The sequence below is a fragment of the Danio aesculapii genome, chromosome 3, assembly GCF_903798145.1.
Source record: "Danio aesculapii chromosome 3, fDanAes4.1, whole genome shotgun sequence".
Taxonomy (NCBI): domain Eukaryota; kingdom Metazoa; phylum Chordata; class Actinopteri; order Cypriniformes; family Danionidae; genus Danio; species Danio aesculapii.
Genome location: NC_079437.1, coordinates 27,176,959 through 27,203,461, shown reverse-complemented (window position 1 = coordinate 27,203,461; position 26,503 = coordinate 27,176,959). Strand labels below are relative to the sequence as shown.

The window sequence follows — 26,503 nt, the reverse complement described above, 5'->3', positions numbered from 1 at the left end:
TCATGCATCCTGCAAGAAATGACCACACTCGACTCATGCTCTTCTGCCATGGTCGATGTTTTTGTATTGATAACATTATGTAAATCCTCTCCTATAAGTGAATGCACATGTATTTCGGGATCTCTGAGGAGTCGGATGGGGATTCGGATGATTTTATTTCTGATTTAGTGTGTGTGTGTGTTAGTGTGTAAATGTGAGTTGATGTTGGAGGAGGTTTGGTGGAGTTTGTAGATTTTTTTTTTTTTTTTTTTTTTTGTCATGTGGAGTCGGGGCCCAGGCTGGATTTTAGTTTTTGTTGTAGTGTGTAAACTGATGAATGGGTAGGTTACAGGATTTAAGCAAAAAATATATAATATATAATAAGGTAAAGCATTCCAGTTAAACTATCATAAAACTTGACACTGGAACTACCAGAATTCTATAACTACTAGAATTACCATAGTGGTCAATGTGACTGTTCTCATTAAACATCATATTGTCATGTCATTATTGCATTGAAAGCTTTTATTGATATAATAAAATTAAGCTTTGAATGTCTGTTGTCATATTTAGTGAAGTCGTTACCCTAAAAATACCAAATTTTTGGTATTACAACCTATAAATGTGTAGTTAGGCTACTAGACAATAAACTTTGTACTAGAAATTATTAAATTACAAAAATTAAAAACAGTCAAAATGACCACCTCAGTAGTTCTAATGATAAACTGCAGCAAAAGGAAGTGTCAGAACTAACACTTGTAGTAAGGCAGCAAAAAAAGCTGTTGGTTTGTCATAACATAACATAAGATCTATCAGACTTTTACATCTTCTGGAATTATTACTGGAGTGATATGTATATTACAGTATGTGTGCATACTGTATGTCCAATTGATTTCCTAAACAGCTACTAAAGGAAATTGTGGAACTTGTAAGGCACGAGAAAAAAAGTGTTATATGTAGTTTGTTTCAATTTTTGTTTTTTCCATGTCATTGCAGACAAAATATATCTATTTTATTATAATTTTAAGAATTATGTGTATTTTAGTGCTTCAGAAATATAATTTTTCTACCTAAAAATAGATCTTAAAGGAAATATCAGTGTTTGTAATGTTACATTACCGTATTACATACAAAATAGATTAAATTTGGATTTAGGCAACTCAAGGCAAGCTTATTTCTATAGCACAATTCATACACGATGGTAATTCAAAGTGCTTTACATAAACAAGTATAAAAGAGAAAGGAAAATAAAAATGATTAAAAGAATTAAAAATAATTAAAACAGATGAAAATGTGTTAAAACAGGTTATAAAAGAATGAAAAAGAAAAGAAAGACATAATAGTGTGAACTGTCAGACGTGGCACAGTGCTCGTTCGGTAAATGCACAGCTAAACAGATGTGTTTTAAGTCTTGATTTGAATGTACCTAATGTTGGAGCACATCTGATGTGATTTACACTATTTACTAAATGATTCACCTTGATTTGTATAGCACTTTTACAATGTGGATTGTGTCAAAGCAGCTTCACATAGAAGATCATAGTAAATTGAAACTGTGTCAGTTGAGTTTTCAATGTTTAAGTTCAGTTCAGTTTAGCTTAGTTCAGTGTGCTTTAATATTCACTACTGAGAGTCCAAACACTGAAGAGCAAATCCATCCACCTGCAGCTCTACAGGTCCCGAACCATGCAAGCCAGTGGCGACAGTGGCAAGGAAAAACTTTACCAATTGGTGAAAGTGAAGAATTAAAAAACCTTGAGAAAAACGAGTCTCAGTTGGGCACGACCATTTCTCCACTGGTCAAACGTCTTGTGCAGAGCTGCAGTCTAGCAACGGAGGCTGTAGAAGCTTTACGTCAGCGAGACTCGTCTGTCCCTGGAGCGTCATAGGAATCAGTCTCATGCTCTCCAATCCTCCATGACCACCACAGCAGCTGCTCAGGATACGGCCTGGTCCAGGATTATGGAAACCTTGTGATCTGGTATTGTCACTGCATCAGTGGCGCTGCATAGTCTCTGGGGGCCTCGGGATGAGTATCCTCAGGTGGAAATAGAGAATAAAAAGAATAATTAGCATAGCTGCTGTTCATACGAGATGCAAAAAACCTGCGTGGAGCACATTCATGTATCATACCGTTATGATCAGCATGTTATTCCTTCAGGAATTATTACATTCATTTTATTCACAATTCTATACACAAATAATTTGAGAATGAGGACCAATCACATTTTAATATTCAAATTTAACCTCATTGTCACCCTCAAGCTACATTTTGAATACAATTGACAGTGAATAAAAGATGTTTAAACTTTATTTCAACTTTTTAAGAAAGTATATTTTACAGAGAAAATATCAAACATAAGAAAGCCAAAGGCTGAAAGTGTCGACAAAATAAAAAAAAAAAATCTAGACTTTAATTTTATAAATGCAATTAATTCCTAACCAGTGTTTGATTAATATAATATATTTTTAAATACTATATGAAATATGAATAATATATACAGTACACAGAATACAGTAATAATGATATATACATAAACAGCATTTAATAAATAAATAATAATAATAATAATGTTATTCATCCAGCCATTCCACCCATCTATTCATTTCCTCACCTCCACATTTTATTTTTCTTCTACCATTTTTTTATTATTAGTAATAGTTATATTAAAATAATAGCTTAGGGTTTAAAATGAAAACTGTACTACATAGGAAAAGTCCAGCTCTCTGTGACCTCTCTCCAAAACCTTTCCTCCACAATCTCCTTGCAAAAATGTTCAAAAGTGACGAGTGCTTGTGGATTATTCAGCGCGTGTGTGTATTTCTTATTCTGCTCCACTAACCCTGGCTAGAGATGGGGTTGGTTTTGCTTGCATGGGAACATGCACTAATATTGATGTGTTTTGTTTGTTTTGTTTGGTGTTTGTGTCTGTGTGTGCGCGTGTGTTTGCATCTTTCCAGTGTTGTTTACCAGGACGGGTTTTACGGTGCAGATATTTATGTAAGTATTCGCATGCCGTCCTTGAATGATCATGTACTGTAAATCCCCCATACCCCCCCCCCTCCTGTTCCTCCCTCCGACCTCAAACCCACCAGCTGATTCATTGTTGTTTTTATTGTGAGCATTTAATTAATTAATGGTGTAGAGAGTTACACACACAAGTAATAAATACTGTATATATATCTAACAGGTTTACAGGTTATCCAGGTTTATGATATAAAATATTTTTAAAATACCTACAATTTCTTTTCATTTAAATAGTGCAAATCCTCAATATATTCTTCATTTGTAATTAGTGAATATTATTTGTAAAATGCAAACATTATATATTTTTCAAGTCGTTATTAAAACACATGCTTGAAAACATTTTTCAGTGGACGCTTACCTTTTACTTTCACTTTCAATTTCGGATAAAACACTGACCACACTATTTTACAAGATGACATATTTGTCATTGGTGTTAAGGATCAATTTTATATCTACACATATACCAAATTTTACAGGCAACCATTTTTATCCTTTCAAAATGATTATCAACAAAATGATTAAGAGTCAGCAAGGCCAACTAAGTTTTTAACAAAGATTTCTAACACAATTAGTTTTTTCCTGAAGCTAATTTTTTTTTATTTGTGTGCAAATATTGTACATTTAAGTTGTTATCAAAATGCAGATTTGAACACATTTTTCAATGCACGCTCACCTTTTATTTTCACTTTCAAATTGGCGACCACAATTACTCTGCAAACCACACAGTTTTACAAGATGGCACATTTGTTGTTGGTGTTCAGGATCTGTTTTATCTACACAAATAATAGACCAAAATTTACAGGCAACAATTTTTCTCTCATCTTTTACACATTCAAAATGATCATCAACAAAATTGTTGCTTAAGAGTCAGCAAGAACAAGTATGTTTCTTGCAAAAATTTCTAACACTCTTAGTTTTTATTTTTTCCTCACCACTTCCTGATCTGACCACTGAAAATGAAGTCAACCAAGCCTCTTCCAGCCAACTTAAGCCTAATTGTATGTAGCCAATGTTGTTGTGAGATGTTATACTTTTGCATTCTGTTTGTGCGGCTCTGGCAATAATTCTTCTGAAACACTAGCAGCCAGTGCTGTTTCTATGGTCCATGGTGTCCAGGTTCTTTACCAGTGATTTGAGTTTATGCCAGAGTTGCATCCAATGCTACTGTCGAAATAGTTGAAACTTTCACTCATTCAAGGAAGAAAGAGGCAGGAACCAGTGAACATTCAACAACTTAAATCACAAAAGTAAATATGGCCAAATCTGTCCTCCTAAACCTCCGGTCACCAGCCTCGCTCAGCGCCCTCAGTTACACGTACACTCGTCTCTCAGCCCCATCTACATCTGTCACCAATACCAAGCCGACCACAGATCTTGCAGCCCATGTCATCGAGATGTGTAGTTCAATTTTTTAGAGGGTTCGCATCAGGCTATGGTAAAGGGTAGGCAACTGTGTGAAAATTGGTATTAACTTGGGGGTAAATTACTAAAAATATCAAATAATTATTTAAAAAAGCATTCAATTATTAATTTTCCTTCAGCTTAGTCTCTTTTTTCGCCAATATTCCAGCATGTTTTAAGCAGCGGATGCCCTTCCAGCCACAACCCATTACTGAGAAACAGTATTTATTATTATTATTATTATTATTATTATTATTATTATTATTATTATTATTATTATTATTATTATTACACAATAAAAAATCTGAAAATTATTTTAAATAAATTTAAATAAAAAGATATAATTTTTAGATTAGATTTTAATTTGGATTTTATTTTTAGGTTTTAATATATAATATTTATTTCTAACTTTTTTCAGATAAAGTAAATAATGCAGTATGTACAGTATGGCCAGTGTAAATCTCCAACTTGCTTGTGTGTGATCTACAGAAGGCAAAATAATTAGCCCTTCTGTGAAAGTTTAGATCTTATTCAAATATGTCCCAAGTGCTCTTTAACAACAAGAAGTGTTTTATTTTTAACACATTTTTAAACAGTTTTAATAACCAATTTTTAATAACTAATTTGTTTAGGTTTTTTTCCATGATGACAGTACATAATGTTTTACTAGTTATTTTGCAAGATACTTGTGTTCAGGTCAACTAGGCAAGATAGGTTAATTAGGCATTAGACAACAGTGGTTTGTTCTGTAGCCAATCAAAAAATAATAATAATCCTAAGGGGGATAATAATATCGAATTGCATTTTTAAAAAAATATATTTATTTATTTTTATTCCAGTCAGACTAAAAGAATTAAGACTAATTAATGATGAAGACTTCAGAAGAAAAATAAATAATCTTAAATACTTTGAAAACTGTCCTTGCTCTGTTAAACATCACTTGGGAAATATCTGAAAAAGAATACATATTTCTCAGGAGGGCTACTGTAATCATTTTGTCTTCAACTGTACTGGCACTTGTGTGTTTATCTGGAGCTCCACATTTCGAGATAAGCAGGAGCATCTGGAGCTGAGGTGGAGACCGAACGCTTATTCTCCTCAAGGCCATGTCTCATTGAGCCTGACACAGCCTGATGAATCTCCCCCAATTCGCCCTCCTCCGGGACCAAGCAAATTGTACAGGGCAGAAATATGCGTCGAAATGGCAGGACGGCTGCTGTAATGCTTCCTCTGCTCCCTTGTCATTAGCACAGAGCCACAGCGTCTGGGATTGATTGTTCCACTGCGATAAGATCATCTAATATTCATTAGAAACTATCCAAGAAGTGTATTTGTTTATTAGCAGTCTTAATTTGCTGAGTGCTCTGCTAAATGTACTGAATGCTGGATTAGGTCTGGGAAATGAAGCTGTGCTTGCATGCGACAGACGGCCTTAAGACGAGCAAGTTAAACAAAGGAAAACTGAACATGTGCCACATGCAGGGTGCAATAAGGCAGGGAGATCCACCAAATACAAACGACACAGCATGGGTAATATCTCTCCATTTAATCTGTAATATAAAGCGCTTCACATTTGCCTCACGCGGCTGACTTTTCATTTCGGGAAGATTCCGAAAATGCCCAAAGCCACGGTATAACAAACAAATGCGTTCACAACATCAGTAATGATTGGAAACCTTTCAGTGTGCCCTCATCATTTTGACCAGGAAACACACTGAGATTACATGAAAAACAGCAAAGTCTTATAAGAAAGTGTTGTTGTTTTTTAGTGCAAGTATATATTAAATATTTCAGGCATTATAGTCAAAATGTAATCCACTATTCAAATATAATACAAGTAGTAATATAATATAATATAATATAATATAATATAATATAATATAATATAATATAATATAATATAATATAATATAATATAATATAATATAATATAATATACTAAAAAAATAATATAATATAATATAATATAATATAATATAATATAATATAATATAATATAATATAATATAATATAATATAATAATATAATATAATAATATAATATAATATAATATAAGAAAAAATAATATAATATAATAAAATATAATATAATATAATATAGTATAATATAATATAATATAATATAATATAATATAATATAATATAATATAAAAAAAATAATAAAAAATAAAAAATAATATAATATAATATAATATAATATAATATAATATAATATAATATAATATAATATAATATAATATAATATAATATAATTATCTTTCTGCACTCAACCCGATCTGATCTGGGATCGAACAAGCGATTCTTTGTATGGGAGTCGGTTGCTCTAACAAGGAGGCTAAAGACCATGGCCTCTAGCATCTGTCACTAGAGCCCCCTTAAGCCTGGTTTATACTTCTGCGTCAAGTGATCGGCGTGACCCACGGCATGTGTAATGCGCGTATATAGCCGTGTATTTATCCTTCTGCGTGCTGTTTGTGTTCCTCCGCAATAACACCGAAACGCTAGCTGGCAGTTATAGGTGTTTATTTTCCTCTGTGTCGAGTTTCTTCGCTGGTGTTTAGTTTTATTCTGAACACTACCTTACTGTACAAGTGGCTTAAACTCACTCATTCAGAGGCGGGAACCAGCGAATGTGCAGCAACTTTAATCATAATGTAAACATAAAACAAAAGTTTCCATCTAGAGCTTCTTCACGGGACTCAACACTTGTAAACAATCGCTGCATAGGGCTCACTTGGCTCTCACCTCCGCCCCTACTTGTCAGCGCTATCAAGCTGACCAATCACAGAGCTTTTCACTACACGTCGTTGCGACATGTAGTTAAATTTTCGAGAGGTGCGCGTCAGCGTCACCAACGGCCATGGCGATGACTATGCGACCACGCGTATAAAGCCTTTAGAGGTCAGAGGAGTAGGGTTTACCTGCACAGCACTTTGCTAGCTGGCCTCCGTTACATTATATTATATTATATTATATACACTGGATATTTAAATAGTTCCGTGCTGTTTAAACTGACAATGCTGTAGAGATTTGAGTTTTATTTAGTGATTTAGAAGCTGAGGCTTTGTTTTATCAAAAATTAAGATTTTTTACATTTCAGGTTCTTCCACAAACAGCATTGCTTGTTTCAAATTAAGCTTGTCACATATTTAACATTTACCCAGAGCTTAACTGCATTTTTTCTCAACAAAGAAGAAGAGTTCCAATTCCAAATAACCATTTCATGACATCTTTGAATGAAACTTTGTTTTGAACAAGTTGGTTAAGTGAATAATTAAATGACTCCCCCATAGAGAGTCACTCTTTTTGCTCAGTGTTTTAAAAGAATCAGTTAAATAAATGATTCATTAAATCAGTGGCTCACAGTCACTTATTACTGTTAATGCTGAAGTAAAAAACAAAAGTTTGTTAAACTTAGAAACACTGCCTAAAGCACTTGAGTAAATTCAAGATAATCTTTCTTTCAACTCTCAAATCCTCAAAGCAATGAATGATTTAATCTAGAACTTTTGAGAACTTATCAACTTCAAACATCTCATGACAGCGAAAGTTAAAGGATAGTTCACCCCAAAATAACAAATTTCTCACAAATTACCTAGTCACTGAGTTTCTTTCTTCAGTTCAAAGAAGATATTTGAAGAGTATTGTAAAACTTTAACCATTGACATCAATAGCATAGTAGGAAAAACAAGTACTACTATGGTTACAGGTTTCTAGCTTTCTTCAAAATATCTTCATTTGTGTTCAACAAACAAACAGATGCGTGACAAGTAAAGGGTACATAAACAATGACGGAATGTTCCTTTTTGGGTGAACTATCCATTTAAAGAGATAAAATAAGCTCAGTTAAACTGTTACAGCCAAACTGTTGCACACTGTTATGCACTTTTATACACTAAAAAAACAGCATTGAGGCCCTTATTCTTTATTATATCCCCGTCTAGATTCTTTTCAGGTACCTTAGGCCATCAAGCAGTGGTGGCAGTCAAACAGACGCTCTAGTAAAAGTATGAGAAAGGCTCCATGCGCATCAATAACCATGATAAGCTGAGTATGTCCACATGCGCCGCAGATAGATACGAGCAGTCAGGAGTCAGTGGAGCCCTATCTGTGAGTCATAATGATGAATGGTGGCCTCTCTCCAGATGCGCATCCCAGCGTTAAAGTCCTGACCACTGCTCTCTGGCACCTGCACACCCTGTCAGTTTCCCCGAGGTTAGTTGACCAGGCCTAATGGAGCTTCAGAGTCGTGTAGATGCAGCCCACGGCCCCCGTCTGTCAAAAAACAGAGTGCTGGTGACTCGTTCAGACATATCACGCTATACACTGCTCTCAAAAAATCATGTTTGCTGTTTGTTCAAACTAAATAAGCTGAAACAACATAATTCCTAAGGGTTTTTTGGGGATAACTTAATTGTTTCATGTTCAATCCACTTAAATTTATAAAAACTAATAAGTCAACTTAATTTCTTCATGTTGTCCTAACACAAATTGTGTGTGGTGGAATCCAGCATTTTTACAATGTGTTAACAATATCCTGTAGAAACTACAGTAACTTACATGCAGCAGTTTACCAGTTAATTACTGTAAATCAATTACAGCAAAATACTGTATTTACATTAACAGCACCATTTATCTTGCTGTATATGTATATAAAGTATTGTATATGTTTACAGTAAAATATGTAGTAATTTTCACATTGCAACTTTTTAAAAACAGTAACATACATATTCATATTACAACATTCACATTACAACATTTATATTACAGTTAAATACTGTGTAATTTACAAAAATCGTGAAGCTTTAAGTTAGGAATGTCAATTTCCAACAATAATTGCGTGATTGATTGACATTTGATTTAAAGATCAATAAAGCGATTAGTCGTTAACCGTAATATTGTAAGGTTGATCTACTTCAATGGCATATTTTGACCGGCTTGACAGCATGTGCAAATAATACTCAAAATGCAAGTATTGTCACCCACAGGAAAATTCATTTCCTGTAAATAAAAGGCTAGTATTGTAAAAAGAAATATTTCTTGATAAGGGCGATGCGGTGGAGCAGTGTGTAGCACGTTTGCCTCACAGCAAGAAGGTCGCTGGTTCAAGCCTCGGCTGGGTCAGTTGGCATTTCTGTGTGGAGTTTGCATGTTGTTCGCGTGGGTTTCCTCCGGGTGCTCCGGTTTCCCCTACACAGTTCAAAGACATGTGGTACAGGTGAATTGGGTATCCTAAAATTGACCGAAGTGTATGCGTGTGTATGGATGTTTCCCAGTGATGGGTTGCGGCTGGAAGGGTCAATGTGTTCATGCTATATTTTAGATAAATATTTTATTGCCAAATCACCATAGGTTTACCAGTACTGGGTTGCATCTGGAAGGGCATACACTGTGTAAAACGTTGCTGCAATAGTTGATGGTTCATTCCTCTGTGGTGACCCTTGATAAGGGACTAAGCCGAAGGAAAATGAATGAATTAGCATAGGATATTGTGCATTTAAAAAAATATATAATGTAAAAAAGGGTGTCATGTAAAATAAAAAAGCCAACATTTTCTGATGAATGTGTTAAAGGCTTACGTCATTTAGTTATTAGACCAATTCATCTGTCTTTATGTAACGTAACTCACACAGATAAAATTTCAATAAACATGTTTCATGACCTAATGTACTAGTTGAGATAGAGTAGATGATATGCTAATCCATTTCAGATAATTTAGCGATCTGATAATCCTGTCCACAATGGACGTGGTTGATGCCCCATTCTGTTTCTCCAAACATTGGAAGAAAGATATTAATTCCCCTTCATTTGAATTGGTTTTATATTTGATTGCCTTTTCAGAGTTTGATTTTCCTCGGTAATTAAATTCAGTGTGGTTTTAAAAAAAGGGATTAATTTTTGATTTGTACTGAGGTGTTTATGACAGCATATTAAAAAATAAATATTAAAATAAAATAAGTGGTAGCATGATTGCTAAATCAAGCAAACAATCAAACAAACAAGCAAAAAATATATAAATATATTTTATTAAATTAAAGTCTAGATCTGCTTTTTGTTTTGCATGTAAGCCACACGTGTGTTAAAGCTGTGCATATTAATTACGTCTATTTGATGTCTTTTTTTATTGACTACTGATAAGCTGTATTGATTTAAAGAACTATCTACAATTAATTAATTGCTAATTAATCATAAAATGGCATTCTCACTTTACCAGATGCATCATGCCGTTATGCGAGTAAATGAAAGGGTTTGCTAAGGGGTGTTGAATTAGCCAGTGAGTCATTACAGAGAGAGCTGGAGACAGAGGTATGTGTGTGTGCGTGTGTGTATGCGTGCATGTGTGTGTGAGCAGGCAGAGGGAGTTTGGTAATTACCACAGCCTGCGGGTCTGGTGTAGAGAATGGCAGGGTCAGGAGACCAGTGAGCCCCGGAGAAACAGAGAAAGAGCAGAGCTGTACACACAAGCCCATCAGCTCTGTAAACCTTTACGTAAAAGAATAGTTCACCCAAAAATGATAATTCTGTCATCATTTATTCTCCCTCCACTTTTTCAAAACCCGATCTAGCATTTTTTTTTTAAGTTGAACTCAAAAGAATGTTAGAAACCAGTAATCACTAATGACTCTAACTATGTGTACACCTTTTTGACTGTGACTTTCACTCATACTCGTCATACTCATCACACTCATAAGCTTTTCACTCATCATAGTATCATGCTTCTGATGTGGCAATAAAAGTGATTTGATTTCATTTGATTTGACTTCTATGGTGTGTAAATATAGGAAGTCAATATTTACCTGTTACCAACATTCTTCAAAATATCTTTTTTGAGTTCAACAGAAACAAAAATAATTCATAAAGGTTTGGAACAAGTGGTAGGTAAGTAAATGATGACAGATTTAAATTGGGTGAACTATCCTTTTAAGACATATCTTTTTTTAAAGGTTTAGGGATTGGAGTACCTTAAAAAGTTTTATTCTTTATTTATTTATTTATTTGTTTGTTTTTGTATATTTTGCTATTATATAAAATAGAATAATCGAGTAATATACTTGTTAGTTAATCAAGAAACATCAAAGAAAGAAGAAACATCGCTTGACCAGACAAAATACAGCTGTGATTCCAAGTGTACCAAGGGTAGATTATAGATTATATTTAGGTAATGTTTAAAATTTTCATTTATTTACGTATTAATCATGTAAATTTGAGCACAGGATGGTCTTAAAAAGTCTTAAAATGTCTTAAATTTCAAAAACCTAATTTTAGGCCTAAAAAAGTCTTAAATTCACTGAAATATTGACTTGTAGGTCTTAATTAAGCATTTTTACAGTGTGTTAACAAGATACTGTAGAATCTACACTAACTTCCTGACAGCAGTTTGCCAGTAACTTGCCAGTAACTACAGCAAAAATACTGTATTTACTTTTACAGCACCATTTATCTTGCTGTATATTTACAGTATTTTATATCTGTACTTTAAAATATGCTGTCATTTTCACAATGCAACTTTTTAAATAAAGTTCATACTGCATAAATGTCCTACAGTAAAATACAGTTCATATTACAGTTAAATACTGTGTAATTTACAAAAATTTACAAAAATTCCTATCTTTACAATAGGGATGTCAGTTTTCAACAATGATCATGTGATTGATTGGCATTTAATTTAAAGATCAATTAACCGATTGAACAACTGTAAATTGTAAGGCTTGTCACACACGAAAAGGTTTTTACTGTAAATAAAAGGCTTGTAAAAAGAATATCTGAATAGAAATATTTCTTGATTAAATGTAATGATGATACATAGGAAGTCAATATTTTAGCGTGCATTATTTTAGATATACCATTTTATTCCCAAATTTTCATAGGATCTTGTGCACTTCAAGAAAAATCTAGGGATAATGTGAAAAGGCAAACGTTTTCTCATGAATGTGTTAAAGACATTTGCTATTTAGTTATTAGACAATTCATCTGTCTTTATGTAATGTAACTTACACAGATAAAATGTCAATAAATATGTTTCATGACCTATTTACTGGGGTAGCACTGTAGCACAAGAAGGTCGTTAGTTCAAGTCCCAACTGTGTCAGTTGGCATTTCTGTGTGGAATTTGCATGTTCTCCTCATTTGCAGGTGCTCTGGTTTCTGAATTAAGTAGTCTAAATTGTACGTAGTGTATGTCCTGGTCCTCCAGGTTGGGGGTTGAAATTTCAAAAACCATATTTTAAGCCTTAAAAACTCTTAAATTCACTGAAATATTGACGGGTTGGTCTAAATTTATTTTAAACGGGCCTTAATTTTCCAATGTCCATGTAAAGCTACCCCATCGGGCCAACACCTACTGTCACCAACAATACATCTCAATAAAACTTTAAACAAAACTCTGTTTACAACTCTATTTAACAATATGGTTACTCACGATAACATTTGTGTGTATTTAAAGCAGGGGTGTCCAAACTTGGTCCTGGAGGGCTGGCGTTCTGCAGATTTTAGCTCTAACTTGGCTCAACACACCTGCAAGGATGTTTCTAGAAAGCCTAGTAAGAGCTTGATTAGCTAGCCCAGGTGTGTCTGATTAGGGTTGGAACTAAACTTTGCAGAACACTGGCTCTCCAGGACCAAGTTTGGACACCTCTGCTTTAAAGACTGTGTTGAGGACACTTACTGTTGTGTTGAACATTTAGTTTATTATAGTTTTTAAAGCTTGTCAAAAAAGTTATATTGACAAAAAAAGTGTATGTATGATTTGCTTGTTTTGACATATTATTTAAGTATCATTCAAGTAATTAGAAATGTTTTGGGGCAAGTAAAAATCCTTACCATTTAACCCTGTATAAGTCTGAAATTTCATTCACAATGGTCTTTAAAAGGTCTTAAAACGTTTTTAAATTTGACTTGGTGAAACCTGCAGAAACCCTGTTAATAGGATCTGGATGTATTAGTAAAAAGATTTATATTTTGTTTAAAGTCTTAATTATTTGTTTGTTTGCTTGCTTTTACAGGGGTATTTCTGTGTTGTCTAATGTTATTTAATTTCATTTCATTTCATTTATTTTTTATTATTTAATATTATTTTAAATTAATTAATAATTTTTAAAATTAATTATTTTTAATTTAATTTAATTTAATTTAATTTAATTTAATTTTATTTTATTTTATTTTATTTTATTTTATTTTATTTTATTTTATTTTATTTTATTTTATTTTATTAATATTATTATTATTATTTATTTTTATTTATTTATTAATTTATTTATTTATTTATTTTTATTAATATTTTAATTTTTTATTTATTTTTTAATTTTTTTATTATTTACCAAAACATTCTTATAAAGGAATATTAATGGGGCTGTGCTTGTAAAATTAGAAGACAGGACCAAATTGTTACATAATACAGCATTAAAACAAACAAAAGTCCACCGCACAGTGATGGTGTGTGGGAGTATTTTGGGCAGACACCATCGCTGACAACAAAACAACACTGCTCAAATCAGCAGCCATATGCGCTTTTGCTTAGATGTGATTGTTTGGCCTTTTTGCCTAAGTGAACATCTGATGTTGCCGTTCCACATGTTGAAACGACTTCTTTCTCCATCGTTGGCGAAAAGAAGTAGTGTACTATGACAGCGCTACATAATTAATCCTCAGATGCATGAGAGGAATAAGAAAGTAGGTTGACTCACACAATGCACCAACATAAGGCTGCTGCTTTGTAATTAGATTATGCATATTTAATAGCTATGATTATGACATGTGCGTCCCCTCTTTCGGAGCATGCCTCGAATCATGAGAGCCAGTGAATGTGACGTTATCGCGTGCCGCTCTCCAAAAGCATTCTTCGTCTTTGTATAGTTTCTCTGTCACAGCATATCGCATCAAACCGAAACCCCTTCCTCCCCTGCACCCTCGCCCTGTTATTTGTCTTTTTGTGAAAACTGCGAACTTGAATGTGGTGAGTGAGCATGTGTGTTGTGTTTCTAGGGTGGTTACACTGCCTACCGATACACTCAGCCTGCTACTGCTACCGCCGCTGCCTACAGTGACAGGTAAGACACACTCCGCCGCCTGCACACCACTTTACCAGGCCCTCCGGCGGGGCCCTTAGCACCCGATCCACCTCCCCCGCCGAGGCGGCCTCGTTCTCTCTCACCCTTTACTCCTCTGAGGTCAAACTCTCTCCCTTCGTCACGAGCAGAGGCAGGTGTGCGCTTAAACCAACAAAAAAAAAAAAAAGATAGAAGATTTATTAGTCTAATTCCCCCCGCCAGTGGCGAATATCACAGTGCACAGTGCAGTAATTGGCAAATTAAATCAAATGAGATGTCACTGCAAATGTAATGGTGAGGCGCATCCAATGGCGGAGCAACTGTAACTGCAGAATGAAGTGGGATAGACCTGACAGTTCCTCAGAGATGAGACAAAAGCCTGTTTGGCAGGGCGACCAGAGGAAGTCGTCTTGGCTGGTTTTGATTTCCCTATTTTTTTTTCTCTCTCTCTCTTTTTCTCTCTCTCTATCTCTCTCTCCTGTCAATTGTGAGTGTAAGCTTATTGCAGATGGCACGCAATCAAGAATAGAGCAAATTCAAAGCCTTGATGTGATTGTAAAACATTCGCATGACACGAAAGCATATCTGCTCATGACTGTTAATGGCAAATAATGATCGTAATGCTGTCATGTAACGACTGATATTGTGCAGCCATAACTCGATGAAGCAACACTTGATTATCATGTCATCCGAGCAGCGCTGTCATAATCTGTCAACGGTGTCCTTGCATGCGTTAATAAGTTGTGTGCTGTGAATCACACCCGGACCGGTTGTGGTTGTGAGTGATGCTCATCATCATTACAACATGTTTATGTAATCATCACGGGAGTGTTTGTATATGTGCGTATGTGTGTGTAAGTGTGTAAAGTGGATCATTAGCTGCAAACGGGGACCGGGTCGCACCTGAATGCACTTTTCCGATGTCTGCATGTTGTAGAGTCTTTAGTGTTTGTAATTGTTGCATTAAGATCAGTGTGGTTCGATAACCACATGTGTCCTCCTGAAATGCAGGGCCGGTTTTGGATGAATACGGTAGACTGTCCTTAGAGATCAGAATCAGATCATCCTAAGAAACCACAATATCGATTCCAAGGCCCCTTGTTGCTGTTCTGTGGCTTCTTGTTATGAGAAATATTTGATGGTATAGCAGTAGTGTGATTGTCTCTTAGTTCAGTTACTCTCAGCTTAAAAGGCTTTTCAGTGTTAAACAGGGACATTTTCATGTTCAACAGTTCATTTACTTCATTTCTAATAACTGGAACCAAATCCATGTATGCTAAAACTTTATTTGTTTTCTTATACAGATATAGTATTTGATTTTCTTGTTTTCCAGTACAAGTATCAGAACATTGTTAAATTAAGATCATTTTATTTGAGAATCAAGATGACAGGTAGGTCATTATGATAGATCATGTTATGATATAATAATAATAAATCAAATTAAATGTGTCTCTATTTAAAGTAATGTAAGTAAGTAATGTGTATTTTATATAGCGCATATATCGTGTATGGCCATACACCCAAAGCGCTTCACAGTCATGAGGGGGGTCTCTCCACACCAGCACCAGTGTGTAGCATCCACTTGGATGATGCGACAGCAGCCACAGGACAACAGTGCGCTCACCACACACCAGCTAAAGGGGAGTGGAGAGACAGTGATTGAGTCAATTGGGTGGATGGCGATTATTTGGAGGCTATTATGCAGGTAATTTGGCCAGGACACCGGGGTTACACCTCGACTCTTTACGAGAAGTGCCATGGAAATTTTAATGACCACAGACAGTCAGGACCTTGGTCTAACATCTCATCCGAAAGATAGTGCTCATTGACAGTATAGTGTCCCCTTCACTATACAGGGGCATTAGGACTCACACAGACCATATGTTGAGCGCCCCCTGCTGGCCTCACTAACAGCACTTCCAACAGCAACTTAGTTTTCCCATGTAGTCTACCATCCAGGTACTGACCATGCTCAGCCCTGCTTAACTTCAGTGAGTAACCAGTCTTGGGCTGCAGTGTGATATGGCTGTGGCAAGTGTTAATTTAAGGTTATTTAGTTATCTATACTGGAAAACAAGACAAAAAGTCCATAACTTTATTTTTCGCTGTTCAAAGATTTTATCATATGAGCTTATGCTCAGTTATGCTTCTGTTGTTTAATTAAAATATTTGTATATACTTAAATAAGGGAGAAAATATCAAAATTGTGGAACATATTATGCCTTCAAAATGCGCTGTAAAAAGCAATTACTGTACTTTACTAAGTGAGTAAACCTGTTGCCTTAAAAGCGACAAATTGACTATAGTTAAAAAAAACTAAGTAAACTTCTTGTAACTTGAACCAGTTGACTTAACTTAATTTGTATAAATATGCACATAGTTTATTAAGCACATAATTTTAAGGCAATAAGTTTACAAGTTTATTGATAAGTAAAGTCAACTAAACATCATTTACACTGTAATTTTCATTACAAATTCTACAAAAAAATATTTAGAAATTCAATTGATTTGGCAATGTTTACTTAAGGGTCATTATTCCCATCTTAAAGTCTGTGTGAAATCAAAATGTACGCAAAGTGTGTTTATTTTGCTAGCCCGCATTATTATTCTTTAAGGGAACAATTAATCCTTGCAAGTTAATCCATTGGAAAAAAAAGTTTGCTTTTGGAAATCTTCAAATAAAGCTTGAGCATTTGTTTCCTTCTATCATTGTTGACGTCAGTTTGACGGCTTCAGCCACAATATTCTTGGCCATGCCTCTCTTACCGTTAGTTTTGCTTTGAGGGAATGGTGTGCAAAGAGTCACCCCCTACTCAGTACTCTGTTTCAGTGGGCTATATGCACAGCTAGTGTTTTTCAGCCTATGATAAACTCCCGGTTGAACGCTTAATGTGACTGTTTTCAATTTCATAATGTTTCTTATACAGCATTGATGTTGTCATGTAATTTAAAAATGACTTAAATAAACTTAAGCATTTATTTAGTTGTTCAAGCGTAAAATGAGATGAAAGACAGGGTAATCGCTAGCACTGTCAGGATCAGCAGGTGATCGCAGAAACTCCATTGAAAACACTGGGGTAAAATAAATTCTCATACTTTAAAGACATGGCAGGGAAAAATGGAATTTAATGCAGTGCTTTTTGTCAGGTCTGAGATCCACTTCATGTCGTATATCAATCAGGCAGTGAAGACTATTGATTTTTTTAAAAATCAAACCTTAAATGTGGCAGTTTTATAATGGAAAGACCAGCGGAAGTGCTGAGACTGGCTGACTGAAAATCAACATACTGAAAAGTCTCAGTCTCACCTGAAAAGTCTTAACGGTCACATGATCCTTCTGAAATCATTCTAATATGCTGACTTGATGCTGAAGAAACATCTCTTCAACTTTGCTTAATTTGTTACGGAAAACTTGATACATAAAATGACTTAATTAAAAATGTATTCTTAGTAAACGCACACATAAAAAAGATAAACATGTCCTATATTTAACATGGATTCTGTTTCATTTATCAGGAAACAGACTGCTGCGGCACTATATCTAGTGACATCAGAGTTTTTTGTAGTGCTGACTAAGCTGAATATCAGTTGTGCCATTGCTCATGCTTAAGGTTATGGATCTGAAAAGTCCCCAACCGTCAGTATCAGGCATCTGTGCATATAAGTCGGCCCTCACCGCTTGTGCTGCAGATATAAGTGAATGATGTGTTTCAGCTATTGCTTTAACATTTTTATCACTAATATAGATCTAAGTCTTTCTTTCATTAAGTTCTATGAACCCCCAAAATTGCCTGTGGTTCAGTTTGAATTAAAAAGGTAGTTATACGAGTAGTCATTGCTTTGCCAGTGGGCAGAGCTAATGCTAATGCTCCAACTGATTAAATTCAAAAAGTTTCCTTAATGTTGTTTAGCTCTCTGCAGAAGCCTGCTTGATTGATTATGCAAATGAAGAGGCCTCTCAATAACATTTGAATTATTTTGTTTACCCTTAGACACATTTTGAGAATACAGCAGCTTTGGGAAATTGAAAAGTGCAGCGCGACATACAAATTAGCTTCCTGACACAAATTCCAGCTAAATTAGTTTGCACAAGACTAGTCTTTCATAATAGAGATTATAAATGATTGTTATTGAGGAGTCATACATTTTTTACATTTTTTGTACAACCACTGAATTATTTATTTGTAATGTAAATGACTTATAATCTCTCTTCCCTCATAAAAATAAATTATTCATGCCCCGATGAGTAACGTTTTTAGACAGTTGGAGTTTAATCGTTTGGTCTGCCTCCATTAAAATAACCTCTCAGCGCTGTTAGATGTTATCGCCGCGTGTGAAAGATATCATCTCTGATCTGGGCTAATCCTGCGACTGTTTTGACTGCAGTTGATCTCTTGTCTTCTGTGGTGGCGGATATCGATACCCTAAAGCTTTATCTTAACAGAGAGCTGCTCTCTGATGCCCTGCCGTCCTGCCGCTAGTGTCATTAGCCGTTAGCATCTGCTCTTTGTCACTGGCTCTCCTCAGATCTGGAGGTGCTGCCGTGAGGCCTGAGTTTGGACTGTTTCTCTCTCTCTGAAGTCGTCTCTCAGAGCTCGAGGCTCAGCCGGTCCCATCTGAAGAGCTGCTGGCCTGGGTCATGTGGGTTATATGGTAGCTTCACTTCCTACAATCTCATACTAGCATTAGCTGACCTCTGTCCTGGTGACGCTTGTTCAGGAAAGGTTGAGGTGACACAGTGTGCTTGTTTCTGGCCCTCAGGACTGGAGCAGCAGCTGCGCGGGATGTTAGGACTACTCTTTAAACCCTTGTAACAAAGGCCATTTATTCAGTTTGTTAGCACATTACGATGCTAACACACATCAGGCACGCTCAGGGGTGTACAAAGCACTGAGGAATTATACTTATGGGATTTCGCTTGATTAAAAATTGGTAACAGTTCATTTTGATGGTCCTTTTTAGATATTCTGTTGACTATGTGTCAACTAGCAGTTTTAGAGTATTAGTAGAATATGCTAACCTATTTTTTAGTTGGTTTCCTATGATACATTCTATTTACTGTAAGTAACTTCTCAATACATGTAAAATGCTTGTAACTGTGCCCAGTGTTGGATAAGTTTCTTCAGAAACTAACATTACTAACTATTACTAATCATTACTTATCACTAATTACTAATTACCCCAATTATACATCATTTTGGACTGCTAAATGTCTGCTAAATGGCTAAATGTAAATGTTACACGACTAAAATCATATTTCAAGCATTGTGTACTAATTACTTTGACTGAAGAGAAAAATAAATAAATAATTTAATTACTTAAATCCACATCTCATATTTGCATATTTAAATGTAACTCTTAATTCTTTAAATTTGAGTCAAACATGATCTTTTTAGCTTTGTTGAACAAGTTAAAGTAAATTAAATTTAAAAAAAATTAACACTTACATTTTAAACAACATATGCATCAATACCCAGTCTTTCAAAGTCATTACAACGTATTTCTTACATATATTGGTATTTATTTTCTAAAACATTTCATTGTTTCTTAAACATGCACAGTTGTCAGATAAATCTATCCTTCCTTAGTTGAAAAATGTTGTTATTATGCAAAATATCTGAATGACAAACATTTACTGTGGTTCTCTGAATTTATATTTTCATGATCTCATTTCTCAATAATAATTTTTCTGTAAATATTCTGTTAAATATATTTGTATAATAAAATACAATTACTCTGCTTCTCTGAATTGATTTAGAATTTAAACAGTATTTAAGGAAGTAATTATAAGAATTGTTGGGGGTAACACATAATATAACCTTTTTTAAATAATGAATAAAGTAACTCATTACTTTTCAAAATTAAGTAATAATAGTTGAGTTACTTTTAAAAAATGTAATGCGGGTTAATTTATAGTTTAGTTAATTCATTTTAAAAGATACATTTTTGAATTAAAATGATCAGAGTCACGTTGAATCCCGCACACAATGAGAGAATGCAGAAACAGACAAAAATGAAGACCGCAGAACCTTTCATTTCTGCGATGGAAAATTCTCATTATTTTGAGCACATTGAAGAAAAGGTAAAGAGGATTATCTGAATGGACAGTGAGACAAAAAGTACAAAAGTAACAAACGAATTGCTTAAAACTTTCATTAATCTGTAAATACGACATGTATAGCTCTGGGGTCAGGAAGTTCTCAGAAGATAACATAATCCTACATTAATTTTATTGTTTTTTTAAGGTAAATGAAGGTTATACAGTGTATTGTTAACTCTTCTATTTTAAAAAAGAAGAAGAAAAAAACCCTGCAAGATCTGAAAGAGATCAAACCTCAACCAGGTCAGAAAAAGTAACCTAATGCATCACTTACATTAAAATTAACTTGTTACATAAAGTAATTAGTTACATTTTGATGAGTAACTCAATATTGTAATGCATTACTTTCAAAAGTAACTTTCCCCAACACTTATTATAAGTAAAGGTAATTAAATTAATAAAAAGTAATCCCTTACCTTATTTTTTTTGCAGAAAAAATAATTAATTACACTAGTTAATTTCTAACCAAGTACACCCAACACTGGTCTATAGCTTGGTAACTCTAACTTAACAGTCTACTATTTCTCTTTTAAGAGTTCACTAACAGTTACTTTTACTTAAAAGAATGTCTAAAGAAGACCATCAAAACCGAGTGAAAGCTAAAATATACTTGAATGTAGTGTATGACTTTTTATAAAGTAAAACTGCAATTTCTTTTCTCTGAGGACGTGTTGACACTTGAATGTAGTTATGTAAAGCCTCAAGTGTTTGTCATTAACAGTGGTTGATGTGATTAAGAAGCTTTGCTTCGGATCAAAGGTTATGTTGATGTCTCTTCGTCTCTTTATGAGGATGAATTATGAAGAACACGGTTACGTGAGCAAATTGCATTTTATTTAAAACACTCAAAGGAAAGTAATTTCACTTGTTAGTTAAGGAACATAATAATGTACACCAGTTATTTCATTCAGTAAAGACGGATTTTATGAAAAGTGACTTTTGAGAATATCTATTTTTCAAAGAAATCCTGTTTTTTTATTTCACTAAAGAATCCTGAAAGGATTGACATGAATTCTACAAATATATAAGCTCCACAAATGTTTAAGAAGATACAGTATATATATAGAATGTTTAAGAAACATATAGAATGTTTAAGAAAATCTAGAATGTTTAAGTATCAAATCAGCATATTAGAATGATTTCTGAAGTATTATGTTGTGGTGGAGACCAGAGTATTAAATAATAAACAAATAAATAAATAAATAATAAAAAACTCAGCATTATTAAGTATTATTATATATAAATAGTATATTTTCAGGAATTTATTGTAGAGTATAAAAATATAATAATGCACAGTAATTTTATGCATTTTAATGCAATGTAATGCATTTATTTCTAATAACATCCATCATGAGAGTATAATCATTCTATAATACTTCATTATTATATCATTAATGAGTAATACATATTGTCAATGATGACTGACTTAAATGTGTTATACAAACATCACTTCATTTCAGGTGAAGTTTTCCAAAAATGATACTCCTTTGTAAAAATGAAGTGCAATTACTCAAGTACTTTACACCGCTGAATGTGTTGACCAAATGTCTGCATTTTGCCTGGAAGTGCCTGCGACTGTTGATTGCAGTAGAGAAGCTATATATTTATATGTGTCCTAGTATTCAGCACTCCATTATAGAGATAAATACTGAATGTCAGCTATGTAGTAACCCAGTGCACTACTGCTGCTCATATGAAGTGCTCGTGACTTAAGCGTCTTCATAAAGTGCATGTTTACTCTGTAATGTGTATGAATGGTCATATCTGAAGCCAATACATATATAGTTTTGTAAAACATTATGAAATATGCAAAGTGCACCATTTTAATGCATGTGTTTAGATGCATGTCTGCATTGAGCTTTACTCCCAAGAGTATTCGTGGATGTGTGTGTGCGTGTGTTTTGGGACGGTCAATACTGTCATGCCGAATAGAGCATTGTATTCAAAAACAAGCCCCCTAACATGATTAAGAGGGCCGATTCAATCTGAATGCTTTGCGGGAGTGAATGATTCATTTAGTTATTAAATATAGCTCCAAGCGGCAATTAAAAAGGGGCCTGGCAATATGGCGGCCAATGTCTCTAATTAGACGTGAGATCAAGCCGTGACACATCATTTGTCACACCTGTGCAGTGACTCATGAAGCCAGTGTAATGCAACCAATCATATGGCTCAAGCTAGTCACGTTTGTTCACCCAGAATGCACCATTTATCCACATCCAGTTTGCTTTCGAAGATTCATTATTGTTTTATTCATTTATTTCTATTTCATTTACAACATTGCCAAGTATAATACTCTAATCCCTTCTATATTATGTGTTTCTTTTGGATTGAATATGATTGTAAGCAATAAATGATTGATTCTCAAAAATGAAAGGTGCACTCAATAGGTTTAGTGTTAGGTGAAGAACACAAATCATATGACGTGGTAAAAGATTACTCCAGTAAATGTATTAAGTACTCCTTTTCAATTTTACTTGAGTAAAAGTGCAGAAGAACTTGATTTTTATGAACTTAAATATTAGAAGTAACGTGTACAGATTGATTTAATGTTTTATTTTGCGATCAAATATTTGACTGATAATCAGAGTATCCGCGGGGTCTTAAAAACTCTTAAAATGTCTTAAATGTTAAAATCAACATTTTAGGCCTAAAAAAGTCCTAAATTCATTGATATATTGTGTTGTAGGTCTTAAATCATTTTAAACAGGTCTTAATTTTCCTATATCCATGTAAAGCTATACCCAATCAGGCAAACACCCATCCAATAGGGGATATGCAGAGCTAGTGTTTCTTCCCATACTGATAAACTTCCGGTGAACGGTTAATGTGACTTTTTTCCACTATATACGGTTCCTTTAACAGCATCAGTGTTGTAATATAATTAAAATATAATCAGATAAATAGCCCTTGGCATTTATTTAGTTGCTCAAGCAAAAAACAAGATGAAAAGCCGTTTACACGCACGTTTATCAGGATTAGCAGGCTAGTGCAGAAAATCCATTGGATATACTGGGGTAAAATAAATGTTCACATTTTAAAGCCAGTGCTTCTTGTACATTCTGAGACCCACTTTATATCGGATATCAGTCAACCAGTGGAGATCGCTGTTTTTTTTTTTAAAAAAACAGAACTTAAACGTGCCGATTTTGTAGTGGCATACAGTTCACCACTTGACCCAGGTTATTGACAAATTAAAAGTCCTCCCGCATACTTTCACATATACCCTATCAGTAACATTCCATCTCAGTAAAAGTTTTAACAAAAATCTTTTTTTACCAATACTTTTAATTATTTACCAATATGGTTTTATTATCTTCTTTACAATATCATTTGTTTTTAATGGTTTTTTAAATGTTTTAACTGGACCCTTAGAAAAGTGTTTAACCTTGTGTTAGTCTGAAGTTTCATTCATAAAAGACTTAAAAAGGTCTAGGTATAGAAAAAGTCTTAAATTTGACTCTTAGAAACCTGTAGAAACCCTGGATAATAGCACTGCTATTTCCTGTGAGATTGAGAGAGGTGAAAATATAATTAAATATATCATAGTTTATTTTTATTATGTTAATAAAAGCTATTATGTTCAGATAATTATACACAAATGTCATACAGTGGGTTTAATAATGAATAATATAAAAATCATTATTAAGATATATAAATCGCATTGTTTTAGGGTTAAATTGTATAGTATAAAATATAATAATGTGTTGTAATTTTATGCATTGTAATAAAATGTATTGCATTGTAGTTTTGTCATTTTATATAATATAATAAATAACAGACCCTTTTCACATTTCCGGGGTTTCTCAGTAGTGAAAGGCGTCATGGTTGGGTAAACTTAGAGTGCGGTGAATCGGGGAGTACAACAAATATTTTTTTACAATCCTGTTTGCTGAAATAATAAAAGAAAAACTCCATGATGGTGTTATAAAGACTTTCAGAAAAAGGGAGAAAAAGGCAGCCAGAGGAAAGAATAACATCAGATTTACACTCAGCCCCATAGAGGCTGCATTAGAAACACCTTGCATATGCTGTAATTTATTTTTTGTAATTTGACTCAAAGATGATATAATACATTTATAAATGTTCATACAATTTTTTTTTAATCTAAATATTAAAAACTTTCAAGGATTTAAAATTATGATGTTAAACGCGTCATAACAGTCTTGTGAAAAAGGTCCATATTTTTATTTATAATAATACCCATCATAAGAGTATAATAATTCTATAATACATTTTAATTGTTCTATAATTACTGAGTAATATATATCATTAATGATTACTTATGTATTATACAAACATTACTTACTTTCAAGTGAAGTACACTTTTTCCAAAATTATACTTCTTTGTAATAATGAAATGCAAAAACATTTTGCCCTTTGCAACTGATTTACTTCACAAACAACTGACAGTCAAGACATAAATGTGATTTTCATTCACGCAAATTAATGCTAAAATTTAACATTGATATCTTGCTTTTCGAAAATCTTCCATTGTGCACACTCAAGCTTAGCAAATCTTCTTTTTTTTTCTCTCATTTTGATTTAGACTTGCTGTATAAATTAAGTGAAACATTAAATATGGATTTGATTTGACCAGTGAATTGATAACTGGGGACAATCTATGGTTAGGTTATTTAAATAACTGGCTTGTTAACTGGACACTCACTTTGACCAGATTTGCTCTTACTGGATCATTTGAACCAGTGATTCATATACAGACTCGCTCTGACCAGATTACTTGAATCAATGAATCGTTAAGTGAAGATTTGTTTTGATCAAATCATTTGAGCCAGTGAATCATTCACTGTAGACTCATTCTGACCAGGTCATCTGAATCAGTGAGTAAGTTGTTAATTCATGAACACATACAGCTGAATAGTTCAGTTTGGTTTGTGCATTATGATTAAAGTAATTTGTGATAATTGTAGGTAATGTTTTTTGTATTTTTCTATAAGGCAGCCATATTGAAATTAAAAAATGATTTAGCATTCGTGTTTAACAATTAAAAAATCCAATATTCATTGATAAATAGAAACCTCAAAATATAATTGAGCATTTATTTGAAATAAGGAAATGTGAAAATATGGAAATGCTCGCATTAAACTATTTCATAGTGGGTTTAGGGAAGTAAATATACATCGTAATATCCAGAAATTTCCATATAGAATAGCAATGAAACCCATTGCTTTTATTTTTTGCACAGTATTGAGGGTTTTTTATCCAAGAGTCAGCTTACTTCATTAGTTATAAGTTATAATTCACCCCAAAATGCCAAGTCCATCTTCAAGTACTCCATTTAGCATACAATTTTTAGCATACAATGAGATAACATGTCGATAGTACAGGATCAAGAGACATATCAAATCGTGACTTGGGTGTATTGTTACACCCCTAGTTGGTTCAAATATATTGCCTAATGTATTACATAAAATATTTATGTAGATTAAGATGTCTTTATGGTTACATTTAATGAATTTAATGTGCTTTTACATTTACTTTTAGTTGTATTTTGTTATATGGCAGCCATATTGAAATTAAAAGATATTGTTATTGTTGCGATCAAATAATCCACTGTTCTTTGATAAATAAAAACCTCAAAATATAATTTTGCATTTATTTGAAATAACATATTTGTTATAAAAAGCAATATGATGCACATTATTGAGGGTTTTTTATCCAAGAGTCAGCTTTCTTTATTAGTTATAAGTTATGTCATAATTCACCCCAAAATGCCAGTTCCATTTTCAAGTACTACATGTACTACAAAATAATGATTATATTACTAATATTAAACCTTATAATATCAAGATACATATTGAATCATGACTTCAATGTATTACATACCAGATTTATGTAGATTTAGATGTCTTTATTGTCACATTTCATGAATTTAATGTGCGTTTACTTTTACTTTTAGTAGTTAATGTTTTTGTATTGTGTTATATG

General features: G+C 33.6%; 1 protein-coding gene across 2 annotated transcripts in view; it reads left to right on the top strand.

Moving 5' to 3' along the window:
• rbfox1 (RNA binding fox-1 homolog 1) overlaps window positions 1-26,503 on the top strand; it is a 263,123-nt gene that overhangs the window by 222,297 nt on the left and 14,323 nt on the right. For both annotated transcript variants that reach the window (XM_056453542.1, XM_056453543.1), the window contains exons 9-10: window positions 2,941-2,980; window positions 14,390-14,454. In XM_056453542.1, the coding sequence (XP_056309517.1) occupies window positions 2,941-2,980; window positions 14,390-14,454 (105 nt within the window). The remainder of the gene's footprint in view (window positions 1-2,940; window positions 2,981-14,389; window positions 14,455-26,503) is intronic.